We start from the raw sequence: 19,737 nt of genomic DNA, 5'->3' as shown, positions 1-19,737 counted from the left end.
TGAAAACAAAACAAGACAAAACAAACAAACAAACCCAGATCATGATTAATTCATTCACCTTTTAATGGAAATCATCTGAAATAAAAAAAAAAATTCCGCATCTCGCTTAACAACTTTTCCGTGACCGCGCGTTGGATTTGATGTGTTTTGATGAGTCAACGCGCTTCGTTGGCTGTAATCGTTCTATATCCCACAGTGGCGAGTGCACTAATTAATTTGTTACAACCAATCAATAAATTTTACCAAGATTTTGCATATTCCATTTGGCAAGAAAGAACAGAACAAATTTAATGACCGCTAGTTTTCAGGCATGGCAATATAGGCAGGTATTCCATGGCCGCTAAGCCAATCAAAACACCGGAATTGTATTATCCAAAAATCCAGTTTTTAATAATAAAGGATAAAATGTCTTCTGTCGCTCCTGCTCATCTCTAGCATCAAACGTACTGCTAAATATCAAAGGAAAGCAATTAGCTCTTTTACATGATACCGCAAAAATAGCAAACAAGAATGTATGATACGTACCTTAGCTTGGTAGAAACTTTAAAAAGGAAAACAATTGCTGAATCCAGAAGGGTTCCTCTTGTCTCCATATCCACTATAGGGCTGCTAAAGTTATCGCCTCCGTCTCCGAAAAGAATATATTCTTGGAAAAATTGTAATCAAAAAACGCCTCCAGAAAAAACGTTTGACGGAACAAGCAGCAGCTACAAAACTTGTAACAGAATCAGTCTGTGGCAAGATGCAAAAATCTGAAAAGTTTTCTTCGTCAGATCTGGATCACTAAACCTCAAAGAACTGAGTCCACTCAAAGCAATGTCATGATGCACAATATCCACTGTAGGGCTGCAAAAATTGTCTCCTCCGTCTCTGAAAAAATATGTCCTTGGAAACATGGTAATCGAAAAACGCATCTCCAAAGAACGCTTGACGGAACAAGCGGCAGCTACAAAACTTATAAAAGTAGAGAATGTGGCAAGATGCAAAAATCTGAAAAGTTTTCGTCGGCAGGTCTGGACCACTCAAACCACTGAGTCCACTAAAATGTTAGCTGTCGATTGAAAAGGTCTCCAAATATTCAAAGAAAGGTCTTGACGTGCAAAAAAAGAATGCAGAGCCTTCGATGAAGAGAACATAAAAATAACCGCAAAACTGAACTTCGTTCGTAAAGCTCGAGAACGCTTGTGGCATGAATGGAGTAAAATGATATCCGCGCGAGTCGTGAAGATTCAAAAGACAGAAGGAAAAACACTGCTGCAGAAAAGCGTTGTTAAAAGTAATAAATGTTTCTTTATTATTAAATTAAGATCATTCCTGGCAATCAAGGTGACAAAAAGAGTCATAAAAACCAGCACAAAAAAGATACTTTTATTTACATAACAAAAACAATACTAAGAATTATTCACCGAAGTGGAAGAGATTCTACCATAAAAAAGTAATAAAGAAACACTCTAAAAAGCAACTTTATTGTATATTTATTGTCAGGGTTCTGTTTACAATGCTCAATTCGTTTATCAGATTATAATAGTAATGCTGAAACTTCTTCCTCTTCTCCTGTCCCTCATCTGAGACTCACGAACAAAAAATTCAGTTTGAATCGCAAACGAACACAACTTATGCTTTTACAATTCTTCAAATACAAAAAATGCTACGAGACCTAAACTATTCCACAGGACCTAAATTAAACCATGAGGGGGTGCGCACCTACAAAAAATGTAGCGCCAGGAAAACCGAGTAGTGTTCCTGTGTCCGGATAAAACTTGACACATTCTGTGGAACACTCAGGGTCCCCTGTGCGACTGATTATGGGAACAAGAGGCCTGCTATCGAGGGTATTATCGATCCCAGGCCTTTTCCCCTTCTGTCTAACAAAGCGTCGAATGGTAGTAGGCCGAAGAAGACCGAATCCAAGCGAAACACGTTGAAACGAAAATAGTAAACGTAACAAATGCAATCTTGCTTTGCGATAAAACAAAAACGCTCGAGTATAACTTTTCAAAGTGACGAATGAGGCGAAATAAAATACCAAAACAATATCAATAGCACAAACAACAAATAAGATATTTATTTTGTTTAGTTACAACAATATCCGTCGTCGATGGTTGAAACGGTCCGGTCGCCAGCAGCCTCGAGGACCAATTTACAACGTTGCATATTCGGCTACCTACGTCTACAATTTGTAGACGCTACGCCTGCGCAGTGCAATGCAGGACTTTCTTCAGAACACTCATATCACAAGGCACCATTAACAAATGGACGGATTCAATTGTCTCAAGTATTAATGATGCCAGTTTTGTGAGATAAGCCTCTCAAATTAAAGATTCTCTAATCCTGATAGCTAACTAACTCCTTGTCCATTCGCTAGCTTCCAGTCCTTCCATTGGCGTGCAATCCTCTCCTCCTGGATGACTTCTTCTCGTGTTCTTTTCAAATTTGTAAGCGTTCAAACTAGCGTGTGTGCATCAACCCATGATTCCCTTACCTAAATGCCTATCTATAACTAGAGATAAACCACTTAACTGATATCGACTGAGAAACAAAAACCTGTTTCCTGTCTTGTGGTTAAACAGTTTATACTCAAGCCTTATTTACTCATACTAGAATTAACAATCTGGATAAACCTTGCCGAAAAGTTCTCCTCAATCACAGTGCCAATAACTGCAAATAAGAGGAACTTGTGAGAGAAACGAAGTCTGTTTGATGATACTAAGCGGGAAAACGCGACGAGAAAGCCAACGAACTGCCATCGATGAGCAAAGAAAGACGGCCGAAGAGAGTCGAGCGAAGACCAGAGAAAACCGAAAAATAAACGAACAGTACCGAAGAAAGACCGAAGACCCAAAAAACCTAGAAGGGGAGGACCAAACCAACCCAGGGGCACAATTAACTTATTTATCTAAGTTTAATTTATATAAAGTTATTTAAAAGAAACCGAATCCGCATCGCATGAAGCTTGCGTCGAGTGTCGTATCCGAATAAAAGGTTTATCCAGCGTTTTAAAACTAACCCCCCTGCTCCCTACCCACAAGTAATTTCACTAACCACCACCAAGGTCTTCCACCAGATTTTTTCTTGACCGGAGTTCAGCAGGACGGAAGAAACTGTGACGAAGGACTGAACTGTCGACCACTGCCGACCCAGAATGTAAAGATGGGTGCACTGGACTATAGATTTTCTGTATCACAGCCATGATTCAAAGAAGATAGGATGTTGATGGTGGTAGATGCAGTAGCGTCCCTTGGATCGACACCTCTTTATAAAGAAGAGATATACAAACGAAGGGAAAAAAAATCAGTCAACTACTCTCGCTCTTTTCTGACTTGAAACCCCCCACCTTTCTACGAATACAATTTTACGCTTTACACTACTCTTTTCCCTTTCTCTCTTTTGTTCCTCTTTAAGATTTTCAAGACAAAAATGCATCCATGCGTCGTCTGTGTTACTTTTCTTTTCGTAAATCCAGAAAACTTAAAACTCAAATTCTGTTTCTCTGCATACCTGGGGAGAAGCGAAGGGAAAAATGTCATCCCCGTCGTTTTTGTTTCCTCTCGCGCGCCTTTCGCGTCCCCCCAGAAAATACCGGGAACCAGGAACAGGCTTTAAAACTCCATCTTTTACTTACTTTCATTGCCTTCTGTCTTCACCAGCCTCTCCATTCATAAATGAAAGATTTGCCATTCTGATACCGACACTGGAAAAGAAACACACTGCCGAAACAAAACAAGAAAAACCAAACAAACAAACAAACCCAGATCATGATTAATTCATTCGATTACACCCTTTAATAGAAATTATCGGAAATATAAATACAAATTCCGCATCTTCCTTAACAATTTTTCCGTGACCACGCGTTGGGAGTGTGGGATGAGTCAACACACTTCGTTGGCTGTAATCGTCCTATATACAACAATGGCGAGCGCCATAATTAATTTGTTAAAACCAATCAATAAATTTTATTAAGATTTTTGCTGATTCCATTTTGCAAGAAAGATCAGAAGACGATTTAATTACCGCTTTTTTAAGGCATGGTAATACAGGCAGATAGTCCATGGCCGCTAAGCCAGTCAAAACACCGGAATTGTATTATCTTAAATCCAGTTTTTAATAATAAAGGATACAATGTCTTCTAGCGCTCCTGGCCATCTATAGCGTCAATCCTGCAGGACGTACTGCTAAATATCAAAGGACAGCAATTAGCTCTTTTACATGATAAAGCAAAATTAAAATAAGAAACAAGAATGTATGATACGTACCTTAGCTTGGTAAAAACTTTAAAAAGGAAAAAAAATTGCTGAATTCAGAAGGATTCCTCTTGTCTCCATATCCACTGTAGGGCTGTTAAAAATATCGCCTCCGTCTCCAAAAAGAAAAATATTCTTGGAAAAAAGGTAATCGGTAAACGTCTCCAGAAAAAACGCTTTACGGAACAACTAGCAGCTACAAAACTTGTAACAAAATCAGTATGTGGAAAGATGCAAAAATCCTGAAAGTTTTCGTCGTCAGGTCTGGATCACTAAACCTCAAAGAACTGAGTCCACTCAAATGTTGGCTGTCGCTTGAAAAGGACTCCAAAAATTCAAAGCAACGTCTTGATGTGCAAAAAAAATAATGCCAAGCCTTCGATGAAGAAAACATGAAAATATCCGCAAAACTGATCTTCCTTCGTAACGGCGGAGAACGCTTGTGGCATGAATGGAGTAAAATGATATCCGCGTGAGTCGTGAAGATTCAAAAGACAGAAGGAAAAAACACTGCAGAAGAAAAGGGTTGTTAAAACTAATAAATGTCTTTATTATTATTAAATTGAGATCATTCCTGATAATCAAGGTGATAAAAAGAGTCGTAAAAACCAGAAAAATACTTTTATTCACAAAACAACAACAGAACAATACTAAGAATTATTCACCGAGGTGGAAGAAATTCTACCAGTATTCACCAGCACTGAGGTCAATAATTGTAGACGATGTACTTATTGATAACAAATTATACCAGTAGTTTTGCTTTATAAGGTTTCTGTTTTTCTCTTAAAATGCCTAAAAAATGGAAGAAGAAACACACTCCAAAAGGCAACTTTATTGTATAATTATTATCAGTGTTTTTATTTACAACGTTTTAGATTATATTTAATATCAGTGTTCTTATTTACAGTGCTCAATTATTTTATGAGAGCCGAAACTTCTTTCTTCTCTCCTGTGCTTCATCGAGGTTCACGAAAAAAAGTCAACTCTGAATCGCAAACGTAAGCAATCTATGCGTTTACAATTCTTCAAAGACAAAAATACTATGAGACCTAAACTATTTCACAGGACCTAAATTAAACCATGAGGGGGTGCGCACCTACAAAAAATGTAGCGCCAGGAAAACCGAGTAGTTTTCCTGTGTCCGGATGAAACTTGACACATTCTGTGGAACACTCAGGGTTCCCTGTGCGACTGATTATGGGAACAAGAGGCCTGCTATCGAGGGTATTATCAATACTAGGCCTTTTCGCCTTCTGTCGAACAAAGCGTCGAATGGTACTTAGCCGGCGAAGACCGAATCCAAGCGAAAGATCGTGAAACGAAAAAAGTAAACGTAACAAATTCAATCTTGCTTTGCGATAAAACATAAACGCTCGAGTATAACTTTTCAAATTGACAAATGATGTGAAATAAAATACCAAACAACATCAATAGCACAAACAGCAAATAAAATATTTATTTTGTTTAGTTACAACAATATCCGTCGTCGATGGTTGAAACGGTCCGGTCGCCAGCAGCCTCGAAGACCAATTTATAACGTTGCATATTCGGCTACCTACGTCTACAATTTGTAGACGCTACGCCTGCGCAGTGTAATGCAGGACTTTCTTGAGAAGATTCATATCACAAGACAGCATTAACAAATGGACATATTCAGTTGTCCCAAGTGTTAATGATGCCAGTTTTGTGAGATAAGCCTCTCAAATTAAAGATTCTCTAATCCTGATAGCAATTTAACTCCTTGTCCATTCGCTAGCGTCCAGTCCTTCCATTAGCGTGCAATCCCCTCCTCCTGGATAACTTCTTCTCACGTTCTTTTCAAATTTGTAAGCGTTCAAACTAGCGTGTGTGGATCAACCCATGTTTCCCTTTCCTAAATGCCTATCTATAACTAGAGATAAACCATTTAACTGATATCGACTGAGAAACAAAAACCTGTTTCCTCTCTGATGGTTAAGCGGTTTATACTTTAGTCTTATTTACTTATCCCAGAATTAACAATCTGGATAAACCTTGCCGAAAAGTTCTCCTCAATCACAGTGCCAATAACTGCAAATAAGAAGAACTTGTGAGAGAGACGAAGTCTGTTTGATGGTACTAAGCGGGACAACGCGACGAGAAAGCCAACGAACTACCATCGATGAGCAAAGAAAGGTGGCCGAAGAGAGTCGAACGAACACCAGACGAAACCGAAAAATAAACGAGCAGCAACGAAGAAAGACCGAACACCCAAATAAAACCTAGAAGGGGAGGACCAAACCAACCCAGGGGCCCAATTAACTAATTTATCTAACTAAACTTATTTAAGATAAACCGAATCCGCATCGCGTGAAGCTTGCGTCGAATGTCGTATCCGACTGAATAAAAGGTTTATCCAGCGTTTTAAAACTAACCCCCCTGCTCCCTACCCACAAGGAATTTCACTAACCACTACCAAGGTCTTCCGCCAGATTCTTTCTTGGCCGGAGTTGAGCAGGACAGAAGGAACTGTGACGAAGGACAGGACTGGTGTCCACTGGTACCCGGACTATAAAGATGGGTGCACTGGTCTAAAGATTTTCTGTATCACCGCCATGTTTCAAAGAAGATAGGATGTTGATGGTGGTAGATGCAGTAGGCACCTCTTTACGAACACAGAGATCTATAAACGGAGGACGAAAATAAGTCAACTATGTCAACAACCCCTCTTGCCCTTTTCTCACTTGCAAGCCCCCAAATTTTTAAGGATACAATTTTAGGCTTTACTCTGCTCTTTTCAGTCTTTCTCTCTTTTGTTCCGTTTTCAAGACAACTGAAAATGCATCCATGCATCGTCTGTGTTACTTTTCTTTTCGTAAATCCAGAAAACATAAAACTCAAATTCTGTTTCTCTGTATACCTGGGGAGAAGCGAAGGGAAAAATGTCATCCCCGTCGTTTTTGTTTCCTCTCGCGCGCCTTTCGCGTCTCCCCCAGAAAATACCGGGAACCAGGAACAGGCTTTAAAACTCCATCTTTTACTTACTTTCATTGCCTTCTGTCTTCACCAGCCTCTCCATTCATAAATGAAAGATTTGCCATTCTGATACCGACACTGGAAAAGAAACACACTGCCGAAACAAAACAAGAGAAAACAAACAAACAAACAAACCCAGATCATGATTAATTCATTCACCCTTTAATGGAAATTATCGGAAATATAAATACAAATTCTGCATCTTGTTTAACAATTTTTCCGTGAGCTCGCGTTGGAAATGTGCAAGGGATGAGTCAACACACTTCGTTGGCTGTAATCGTCCTACATCTGACATTGGCGAGCGCAATATTTAATTTGTTAATACCGATCAATAAATTTTATTAAGATTTTGCTGATTCCATTTTGCAAGAAAGATCAGAAGACGATTTAATCACCGCATTTTTTACGGCATGGTAATACACCGTAATTATATTATCCTAAATCCAGTTTTTAATAATAAAGGATACAATGTCTTCTAGCGCTCCTGGTCATCTATAGCGTCAACCCTGCAGGACGTACTGCTAAATATCAAAGGAAAGCAATTAGCTCTTTTACATAATACTGCCAAAAAAAATGAAACAAGAATGTATGATACGTACCTCAGCTTCGTAAAAGCTTTAAAAAGGAAAAAAAATTCTGAATCCAGAAGGCTTCCTCTTGTCTCCATATCTACTGCAGGGCTGCTAAAATTATCGCCTCCGTCTCCGAAAAAAAACATTCTTGGAAAAATGGTAATCGAAACTGAAACGCCTCCAGATAAAACGCTTGACGGAACAAGCAGCAGCTACAAAACCTGTAACAGAATCAGTCTGTGGTAAGATGCAAAAATCTGAAAGGTTTTCGCCGTCAGGTCGGGATCACTAAACCTCAAAGAACTGAGTCCACTCAAATGTTGGCTGTCGCTTGAAAAGGTCTCCAAAAATTCAAATCAACGTCTTGATATGCAAAAAAAGAATGCCAAGCCTTCGATGTAGAGAAGATAAAATATTCGCGAAATTGATCTTCCTTCGTAACGCTGGAGAACGCTTGTGGCATGAATGGAGTAAAATCTTATCCGCTCGAGTCGTGAAGATTCAAAAGACAGAAGGAAAACACACTGCTGCAGAAAAACGTTGTTAAAACTAATAAATGTTTTATTATTATTATTGTTATTAAATTGAGATCATTCCTGAAGGTGATGAAAAGAGTCATAAAAACCAGCAGAAAAAATACTTTTATTCATATAACAATAACAGAGCAATAGTAAGAATTGTTCACCGAAAGGGAAGAGATTCTACCAGTATTCACTAACACTGAGGTCAATAATTGTAGACGATCGATGTACTTATTTTACAACAAATTATACCAGCAGTTTTGCTTTATAAGGTTTTTTTTTTGGAATGCATAAGAAAGTAATAAAGAAACTCTCTAAAAGGCAAATTTATTGTATATTTATTGTCAGTGTTCTATTTACAATGCTTAATTCTTTTATCAGATTATAAAAGTAATGCTGAAACTTCTTCCTCTTCTCCTGTCCTTCATCGAGGCACAAGAAAAAACAAAACTCGGTTTGAATCACAAACGAACGCAATGTATGCTTTTACAATTCTCCAAATACAAAAAATGCTACGAGACCTAAACTATTCCACAGGACCTAAATTAAACCATGAGGGGGTGCGCACCTACAAAAAAATTTAGCGCCAGGAAAACCGAGTAGTGTTCCTGTGTCCGGATAAAACTTGACACATTCTGTGGAACACAGGGCTCCCTGTGCGACTGATTATGGGAACAAGAGGCCTGCTATCGAGGGTATTATCGATACCAGGCCTTTTCTCCTTCTGTCGAACGAAGCGTCGAATGGTAGTAGGCCGACGAAGACCTAATCCAAGCCAAAGATGTTGAAACGAAGGCAGTGAACGTAACAAATGTAATCTTGCTTTGCGATAAAACATAAACGCTCGAGCATAACTTTTCAAATAAAAAATAAGGTGAAAAAAAAATCAGCAACGTAGCACAAACAACAAATAATATATTTATTTTTTGTTTAGTTACAACAATATCCGTCGTCGATGGTTGAAACGGTCCGGTCGCCATCAGCCTCGAAGACTAATTAACAACGTTGCATATTCGGCTACCTACGTCTACAATTTGTAGACGCTACGCCTGCGCAGTGCAATACAGGACTTTCTTGAGAAGACTCATATCACAAGGCACCATTAACAAATGGACAAATTCAGCTGTCTCAAGTGTTAATGCTGCCAGTTTTGTGAGATAAGCCTCTCATAAGCCTCTCAAATTAAAGATTCTCTAATCCTGATAGCTAACTAACTCCTTGTCCATTCGCTAGCGTCCAGTCCTTCCATTAGCGTGCAATTCTCTCCTCCTGGATGACTTCTTCTCACGTTCTTTTCAAATTTGTAAGCGTTCAAACTAGCGTGTGTGCATCAACCCATGATTCCCTTACCTAAATGCCTATCTATAACTGGAGATAAACCATTTAACTGATATCGACTGAGAAACAAAAAACCTGTTTCCTCTCTGATGGTTGAACGGTTTACTCTAGCCTTGTTTACTTACACTTGAATTAACAATCTGGATAAACCTTGCCGAAAAGTTCTCCTCAATCACAGTGCAATAACTGCAAATAAGAGGAACTTGTGAGAGAAAAAAGAGTTTAATGCTATTAAGCGGGACATCGCGCCAAAGCCTACGAACTGCCATCGACGAGCGAAGAAATGTGGCCGAGGATAGTCGAACGAAGACCAGAAAAAACCGAAATAAACGAATAGTACCGAAAAAAGACCTAAGACCCAAAAACCCTAGAAGGGGAGGACCAAACCAACCCGGGGCCCAATTAACTAATTTATCTAAGTTATCTAAGTTTAATTATCTAAAGTTATCTAAAAGAAATTGAATCCACGTCGCGTGAAGCTCGCGTCGAATATGGTATCCGATTAAAAGGTTTATCCAGCGTTTTAATACAAACCACCCCTCCCTACCCACAAGGAATTTCACTAACCAGTACCAAGGTCTTCCACCAGATTCTTTGATTGATTGGAGATCGGCAGGAGAGAAAGAAGTGTGATGAAGGACTGGACTGGGGACCACTGGTTCCCGGACTGTACAGATGAGTGTACTGGACTAAGCATGCGCATTTTCTGTATCACAGTCGCTTTTTTAAATGATATAGAAGCTTGATGCTGGTACGTACAGCAGCGTTGCTTGGTTCTACATTTCTTGACAAAGACAGAGATCTATAAAAGAAGAAAGAAAGGAGGAAAATCAGTGAACTTCGTCGACAACCTCTCTGGCTCTTTTTTGTTTCGGGTAAGCGCTCATATACGTTTTTACGAAAATTCTAGGCTTTTGATTTACGCCCGTGAAGGCTAAAAGGCGTTGAAGCCCTTTTAAAATCCGGTTTCCTCATTGTTCAAAAAGAAATACCACTTAAGTAAGAAACCCCTAAAAAAACCCTTTAGAAACTGCCTCTGTAGACCCTTTTGAAGTCTGGGTTCTCTAAAATAACACGTTTGGCATCAAGAAACCTTTTTATTTATCCAGAGCTCTGCAATTTTTTAAAAGAAATTTAGGTAGAGATGTAAAGCTAATTAAATTCCATAGTTACAATATATGGGTGATTTGGCAATTTTATTAGTGGCCTTTGTACAATTAATAGTAGCGTTTTGTTGTTGTTGTTGTTGTTGCTGTTGTTTTTATTCTTCTCAAAAATAATATAAAAAAATACGTAGGAGGAAAAGGTGAATATGTATTCTCTATTTGCCGTAATTCAAATTGAAAGGTAGTTTAAAATTAACTCAAGCTTCTGTATGTATGCGTTGTTTTTGCGAAGGACTTATGAGTTGTCGCGAAAAATTTTCAGTCGAGTAAAACTTTAACCAGTCGGCTCTCCTTCCTACATTTTTTTGCGAAATAAAAATTCGAGAAAATAAAAAATAAAACCTCACGTTATTGTAAAAAAAATTGTTTTAGGAAACTTCGCATTTCACAGTTTAAAAAAAACCTACCTTTGTGTCTTTAAATGTTTCTGTGACGCGTGCTTCAATGTTGATGTTATTCTTCAAAATGAGAGTATTTGAAAGACTTTTTTGAGACTTAACTGCCTACTGAAAATAAAAGAAAGAATATAAAACCATTAGAACGGAGAAAAACCGAGAATAGCGAATTTTGTTTAAGAAAACCGAGCTGTGAGAAAAAAAATTGCAAGTGAAAACGGCCGGAAAAGTGTAACATCAATGTTTGTCCGTTTACTTACCAAGCGCGACAAGTTTCTTCTCAAAATGTCGTGGTTTGCTTTTAAGATGTACCTCGTACATTTTGCGAAGTAAAAAAGTGTCTTAAAATGAAGGAAAAGGAAAGAAAATGTTGCTTTTTTCGCAGCTCAAAAAGCCGTGCCGTCTTATTTTCTTCCCCGAAAAAAAGGCCAAAGTTTAAAATTCCCGCCACTGCCAACCCGCGTCCACTGATCCCACGTGACTGAGTACGCTTCTATGATTGGTTGTCAGGTTGAACATGATTGACATCAGCTAACTGTTTCGCTCTGAGAAAAAAATGACGTTTTTAAAGAAAAACGTTTGCATTGGGACACAAATTTGTGTTTCTAATCACTCATATTTTAAATTTACATGTTTTTGACCGGAAAGTTTAATAAAGTCATCTCGGTGAATGAAATAGCTTTCAAATAAACGCTTAACTGTAGCATTGAGTCAGCTGATCAGGGTACAAATTCTTCAAAGTTCGTTCCCAAATATGGACAGCATCCCACGTGGTTTTCTCATTGACTATCAAACGTCCTAACAGAGGTCCTTTGGGTAGTGGTCTGTAGTGGTGAAGCCCCTAACAGCCACTGGAAAATAGGTCAAACGATCAATCAGTCAAATTGTAAATTATTTGAAGAGGTTAACAATAGTACTAGCCTGCAAGAGCAGTCGTTCTCTCCTGCCGGAAAAGACGTCTGTTCTCGCTGGCTATAATAGTATTTAGTACTTGTGGTCCTTAACGGCATTCACTTAAGAGGTCCCAGATTAATGAAGTTTATTGTCGCGCCGAATAGAAAAATTCGACATACTTCGACAATATGTTTGTTGTTGTTGTTTTTAATGCGATCTAAAAAACTCAAGTCCTTAAAACCTACAACTATATAAACTAAGGGGCTTCTTTGCAGTAGATGTTACCAGGAGGTTTCTGCCGGAAATTTCTAAGAAATATTTCTCGGGGACTAAAGTCAAAAGCTGGTGGTATAAAAGTTCATATCTAAGAGTCACGATCTTCGCATTTTAATTTATGTCTCTTTCAAGAAATCTAAGGAAAGCAGCAGTCCTCAATGATGACCAGGAAAATTTAAGTTCTTTTAACATTCCGTCGCGGGCCTGTATTTGAAAGATACCGTTAAAGCTCTATTTAAGCCCTCTCTCTAATGAGTCCCTTGTTTGGAGGTCAGATTTTTCAATAAGCCCCCCCCCACCCCAACTCCCCCTTTGCCATGTTAGAAAATATTGCAAGAAATACTCAAAATTCAGACATACCTACAGCTAGTACATTGGTCAGTTGGGGTGGACAAGGCAAACGGATTCGATAAAGAGATAAACTAAAGACAACCGTAAAAGGGCGTTAGCGTTAGCCCTTCATCAGAGCGATAAAGGATTTGATGGTTGTGTGTGGTTTATAGAAAATGTAGTAAACAGCGGAGCTCGCGGTGGAAGCATGGTAACGTTAAAAACAAGAGTAAATTTAGTCGCAGTTTACTTGGGGTGGGGCGTTGGTAGAGAGTGGTTGAGGATCCGGGGGCAGTTACATTGATTGTCGTTGTACTTTTCAAGGTTCAATACCACTTTTCGGTGGCCACTTTCAAATTACTTAGATACTGGTTTTAGTTGACAACCCTGGTGTCTATCTCAAGTCGTCCTGTTTCACAATCATAAAAAGGGGTAGGACCAACAAATGGACTGATAGCAGCAGCCATCACGGCCTATATAAGCTGACGAATGGTCCTTTTTCCAGCAAAATAATGCAAAACGGACACATCAGTTGCCGAGTCGTCCAGGCCACCACAATCATCATCATCATCATCATCATCATCATCATCATCATCATCATCATTATCATCATCAACAAGATTGTTCTCGTTGGTGAGATGTTGGCCCTAAGCTCCCTCTGGAGTCAATAAAATTAACATAACTGCTTTGACTCTAGGAACTCGGGAATATGGTTTAAAGAGAGCTATTTGTTGAAGAAAATAGGCACAAATGATGGTAACTAAAGTCAATGCCATTAGAAAAAATTTTATTTGTCAAACACTAACCATGTATAAAATAACTCACTACCCACTACTTTCCAAAAAAAATTCAAAAGGACACCGGTATGTACAAGAATCTACATTGTGTAGTAAAAGTGACTTCTCACCATACAGCTGGCCAAACTTCTAAATCTAACTTATTGCATGCATTCTGATTTTAAAATGGATAGAGAAAATGGCTTTGAATTCAAAATTCAAGCACTCAGACTAAGAGCTCTTAGCTCAGATAATTAAGCAAACACCTTTGGCTCCAAATCCTACTCATATACATTTTATGGTGGAGTATTTTTGTGACTTTGCAATTGTCCAGAGAGAATCAGATTTTAAAATTGTCAAAATTTTAAACATCTCCCTACCACTACTATAAGAAATATAATAATATTATGAGACTATAAATGAATGGAAAAATTGCATGATTTTATTAGTGCAGGCTCGTTTAAGTTATTCACCAATAATGTTGGAGTGCCTATTTAGTTCACATCCATGGAGTCCAGGCTCCATTCCTTTTTGCCAACTTTCTCGCCTCAGGATCTCCCGGTTTGTTGGCAGGTGGCAGTGCCCCCTTCATGTAAAACTCCACTCGATCTTGGAACTTCTTTACGATGTCTGGGAACTTTTTGCTGAGGTCATACTTCTCATATGGATCAGCAGTGATGTTGTAAAGTGCCACATCAACAACTGGAACTGGGGGCTAAAAAAAACAATAAAAAATAATTTAATATCGTAGTTATAAAAATGATAAAAAGTAACATAATGCCTTTATCAGTGTTTATTCTGGTCAACTTTGCTGGCAAATCTCCAGTTTAACAGAGTTATTTAATGGCATGAGATCTGGGCAGGACAGGGGTACTCTTCAACAATTGAACTATATGAACTATAACTGGCCTTAGAGGATTTACATGCCTGTTGAGAAATGTTATCGCTTATTAGTGGGCCGTAAACATATGTTTGACATCTTGTCAATAAAAAGAGAAACATTTTAGTGGCTGAAGGAAAACCCTAACAAAACAAAAAAGAATAAAGGAAAAAAAAGCTGAAAGAGCTGTCCATGGCTCCTCCCCTGTAGGTTCACTTTTTCCTCTTTTTTCTTTTTTTTTTTTTGTTTTGTTTTGGGGGCAGTAGGGATGGCATAGTGGCGAGGGCACTCTCCTCCCACCAGTGTGGTCTGGGTTTGACTCCCCGTGTTGGCATCATATGTGGGTTAAATTTGTTGTTGGTTCTCATCCTAGCTCCGACGGTTTTCCCAGGGTACTCCAGTTTTCCACGCTCCACAAAAACCAACACTGATTCCCAAATTCCAGTTTGACCTGGAAACAGTGGATGAAAGAGCCACTCTGTGGAAGCCACTGAAATTGCCATTTATTTATTATTTATTATCTATTTATTTTGTTTATGGTAGTAATAGGGCTTATTGGTAAATACCCTCTGACACAGTCAGCTTCAAGGGTGCATGTCTGTGGCTGTTAGGGGAACTAGTCATAACAAGTTTCTTTTTTGAAGAATTTTATTGGCACAATAATATTCTGCGGTAGGCATTGAAATTCTCACATTGTTAGGTAGCTGTGAAAATGTACTTACATCCTCAAGGTCTTGCCAATACAGCTTACTGTCTTGAGAAGAATTTCTTTCTTCAGGTGGAATGAAGTATGATATATTTGGGACACCCATCAGAAGTTTCATGTCTTCAATGCGAAGACCAATTCCTTGATAAGCAAAGCCAAGTTGGTCATAAGAAGAAGGGCTGTCTATATTGTGAAGAATCTCTGTGCGCGGGGATGCTTCACCGTTTGAAATAGATTTCCACACGTCATAGCCATCAAGGTCCTCGCCATCCAAGTCCCCTCCTAACAAACACAACACACACAAAAACAAACAAATTAAATAAAACCAATGGAAACAATATCTAACAATATTATTTATAGAGCAGTTTTCAATAAGTGTCACAAGAAATTTTGACTTTCTGTTGGTTTTACTACTGAGCACTTTATTGTCTCCAACTTCTTAATATATTAAAAAAGTGGACTTTTTTGTCTGTTACAAGTGCTCTAATAATGTTTTAATTTACACGGTGTTATGTCTAATTATTGCTTAGGAGCATGCTGTAAGTGTTGGGAGCATTTGTCCACAAACAAACTACAACCAAAAAGAGCTGAAAATGCATTAAAACCAAGTTACAACAATATGAAAATGTCATGTCAGTTCTGACTGTGTACCTAGCTAACTCAAAAACAAACAGATTTCAGTTTAGACAGCCAATACCAAAACATCAAATGGCCACATGACCAACTGTCTAGGACACAATTACACTGAACAAACCCTAACACAATGAAATAATTTGATGACCTGACATTTTCACCATAATTTTTTGGGTTTAAAATCTACTACTTATTAAGTTTCATAGAATCATCACATTCAATGAAACAGCAAAAGCATCACAGATGATATTAATTGACCATTACCTACCAGCGAGATTGACCAGTGTTGGATACCAGTCTGTCACATGAATTAAGCCTGTGCAATTTACCCCTTTCCTCGAGAGCATGTTCCCGTGTACGAACCCCACACCCCTGATTCCACCTTCCCACAGGGTGTCCTTACGTCCCCTCAGGGGGTAGTCATAGCCTCCATTCTTTGGCACCCCACCATTGTCAGTACTGAAGATCATCAATGTGTTGTCCCATAAGCTTGGGAAAAAAATTAAAGAATAAATTATTCACTGAGTCCAAGCAACTTTTGTAACCCAAAGGAAAATATATGACAATAATTACTTTACTTTTAACTAACACTTTAACCCCTAAAAAAACAAACAACAAATTCTCCTATATTGTCCCTATACTTTTCTTATAAAAGTACCGAGGAGAAGTTATTAAAGTATCAAGAAAATTCACCTTGGGTGATCACATCTTTAATTGTCATGACCTCAGGGATTGAATAAGCATTGCTATTACAAGGAGAAATTTGATGCTGATCACTGTTAGGGCTTAAAGGGTCGAGCCCTGGGTCGAGCAGCTACTTCAAATCAAGCAATGATCTTTATACATCATGAATTTAACACAACTAAAATTCTTACAGACCCACCAGCTGGGGACTCGTTTAGGGAATTATTAGTACTTGGTTACTAGCACAGCACTTGTTTAAGAAAACTTAAGCTTAAGTATCGTCAATATTGGCTAAGTACCCTGCCTCCTTGAATGCTTCTGTTATATTCCCAACAGCTTCATCCATGATGTCGACCATTCCAGCGTATGTTCTTCTCAAGATATCATCAATAAACGCATACTTGTCCACACGCTCCTTTGGAGCCTGAACAGGACCATGAACATTTTGAAATGCCATGTACAGGAAAAGGGGACTGCTGCTATTGTGCGATTTCACAATCTGTTGTACACGCTGAAATTAAAAAAAATCAAAACATAAATCCAATGATCCATCTTCATTCCAAGAAAAAAATTACATTTCCTTAAAAAACAAGTTTTTTTAATAGTGCTTGTATCTCATAATCATTTGTGCTTATTTTTTTGTCCTAGATATTACAACTTTGTTAATTTAAAGATTCCCTTTTCTAACATACCAAAACTCAAGATTATCTGCTGAAATTTTATTCAAATGCTCTCTGCTACAACAAAAAGTCACAGGCCCAAATGCGACAGAAAAAAGGTCAGTGCAGTCAAATAGCATAGGGAAATGGCATAGTGTGCCTTGGATTACTTCAGCTATGAATTGGGACACCATGGTTGAGGAACTTTCATGCAATTCTAGAATCCCTTGCAGATGCTCTTTTGGCTCATCACACAATCTTTCATCAACAACGTTTTCAACTCATGAGGTTAAAGGTATTTGACAGACCTGCCAGCTGCACATGTAATTTCAAAATTAATGATGTGATACGGCCATTTTGAATGACTGCATGTAGAATACTTCAACAAAATGGCACGTTTCATTTATGAACTGACAATGCCAGCCAGCCAAGTGTGACAATGGCAAGTGACTTAGGGCTTAAACCTAAACTCACTTTCGTAAAAGCATTTACAGAGTAAGTGCCATTCAAGTCCCTGACAATCTCTTTGTTGTCTCTAAAGTCAAGATAATGATCCTGCACATGAGTGTAATGATCTTCTGCACCACTGTAAAAACCATAAAAAGTATCAAAGCCACGATATGTTGGAGTACTCTCCCAGTTGTAGAATCCCAAGTGCCACTTTCCCAACATGTGGGTGCTGTAACCTAAAATGAATTTAACATTTTTAACTTGTTTGTTTCATACAAAATATTTGTTTATGACATTTAAAACTATTTGTATAATTATAACTACAATGCAGAAGACATTGGTCTGTATACTAAACTTGAAGAGAGAACTTTTTAACTTCAATTCAAATTTATTCTAAGGACATCTCAATAAAGTTTTGTTTGCCATCCCTTGAATAGTCCCCCATTAAAGTTCCAAACTAAAACAGACTCTAGGGGATGGCATGTTCTCAGCTGCAGTTGGTAATGTCTGGAACCAGCTGCCTAAAGAAATTCATAAGGAGGACAATTTCAATTCACCTAGAAATATGGAGAAAACAGTGATGCAAATTGACATGGTAATATTGGGGCTTAAAGAAGAATCCCTTTCTTATTGTCTTTTAGTTACTTTCAAACACTAAATAACTGGTAGTTACCGACCATAACAGCCAGTTGTCAACTACTAATGAAAACCCTCGCACACGCCCACATTTTCACATCTTTTGGCCAACCGTCCATACATCTTGACTGAATGTTGTTAATCTTTTGTTGCTAGTTGTTGACAGGCTGTCAATAAGTTGGACAGTTGAGCTATCATAAGTGAATGTATCGCAAAGCAAACTCAATAGGAACTTTAATATTTCATTTTGATTGATTTCCATTTGATTGATGTCTAATGTCTATAAAATTTTGGTTGAGAAATTATCTAGATGACTGCCCCTCTCCATAGAAAGGGGAACTCCATATGCTAGGTCACTGGGAGTCCCTTTATGGGATCTGCTTTGTTTAAAGTGATAAAATCTCACCTGCTTTTTGAAGCTTTTGTGGTAGAGTCGTTATGTCCAGAGGAAGACCATATGGATCACCATTATGAATAATGCCATGTTGCAAACCTGCACAAAGAGAAAAGACAAATTGCTGTGATAATCTTATTCAATGTTTTGAAGTGATGTAAGTACTTAAGAGGAATTAAATGGTTTAGGACCTGAATTTCTTTTTTCCCAAATGATTAGCCAACAAGGAAGAATTCACGCTGTTGACCAATTTTTCGCAGACTGGTTGTAAAATGGTCCATTACTATAATTCATGCCATGTGGGCATTCAGGGACGTGTTCCTGCAGTGGATGTCCATGAAACCTGTATGCTCAGCCTCATACCCAGTCATTGTTGGGGCGCAGGTGAAGTGAAGTCCCCTGTTGAGCTGATCGAAAAGGCTTAGTCCCAAGCCTCAGGCAGGCAGCTCCGCTCACTTGAGATTAGCAAGATTAGGCCTGGGAAATTATGAGGCTGCTGTGTGCGATACTTAAATCTTGCATCTGCATATGATACGCAAGCTTTGGCAAATGCCTTGATTTTCTTCTTTGAAAATGAAGCTTGAGGACCAGATGATGTTTACAAATACATGCACATATGCACAAATACATTGAAAACAGATGTGAAATTTTGCAGCTTTTCCTTAGGCGTGGCTTACATTGAAAACGATGTACAGGCTATTAAAACGGACAATAATGTACTCGTTCTAATGGTTGTTATATAATCTATGTATGGCATGGGGTAACACCCCCAGATATGAGAAATGTCAGCCTTGGAGTTTTGGAAAAGCCTTAAGCTAAGTCTAATTAATAGTAGAGCCAAACAATTAAATTATGATAAAACTTAACATTATACTCACCAGTGTGAATAGGATATCTCCCAGACAGCAGAGCTGATCTGGTAGGTGAACAGATCGGTTGTACATAGTAGCTTTCCAGAATGACCCCCTCACTAGCCAACTTGTCCACATTTGGAGTTTTTATTTTCGAGCCATGAAAACTTACATCACTCCAGCCAAGGTCATCCACCAAAACAAATAAAATATTCGGCTTCGTTGAAGCTGTAGCGACGAATATGAAATTATTCGACAGATAAACCAAAACAAAAACGCTTACGAAAAATTTCATGGTAGGGTATAAAGAAAAGGAGAAACCCTTCAGAGAGATTGCGTGA

At 38.4% G+C, this 19,737-nt stretch overlaps 1 protein-coding gene and 1 long non-coding RNA gene across 2 annotated transcripts; both read right to left on the bottom strand.

Moving 5' to 3' along the window:
* Positions 1-10,422: 10,422 nt before the first annotated feature.
* Positions 10,423-11,627, bottom strand: LOC146449677 (uncharacterized). Its single transcript, XR_014860669.1, has 3 exons — positions 11,488-11,627; positions 11,240-11,338; positions 10,423-10,468 (listed from the first exon to the last, which is right to left on the bottom strand). It is a non-coding gene; the product is annotated as an uncharacterized LOC146449677 (long non-coding RNA).
* Positions 11,628-13,497: 1,870 nt separating this feature from the next.
* Positions 13,498-19,736, bottom strand: LOC146449676 (arylsulfatase B-like). Its single transcript, XM_085101363.1, has 7 exons — positions 19,424-19,736; positions 18,558-18,644; positions 17,540-17,751; positions 16,706-16,917; positions 15,991-16,211; positions 15,106-15,371; positions 13,498-14,218 (listed from the first exon to the last, which is right to left on the bottom strand). Exons 1-7 carry the CDS (start codon positions 19,689-19,691, stop codon positions 14,003-14,005), a joined length of 1,482 nt encoding a protein of 493 aa, XP_084957489.1. The 5' UTR covers positions 19,692-19,736; the 3' UTR covers positions 13,498-14,002.
* Position 19,737: the final 1 nt, after the last annotated feature.

Source organism: Pavona decussata, unplaced genomic scaffold (assembly GCF_977016875.1).
Source record: "Pavona decussata unplaced genomic scaffold, jaPavDecu1.1 SCAFFOLD_602, whole genome shotgun sequence".
NCBI lineage: Eukaryota > Metazoa > Cnidaria > Anthozoa > Scleractinia > Agariciidae > Pavona > Pavona decussata.
The sequence above is the reverse complement of the archived record's forward strand: the minus strand, read 5'-3'. Positions and strand labels throughout refer to the sequence as shown.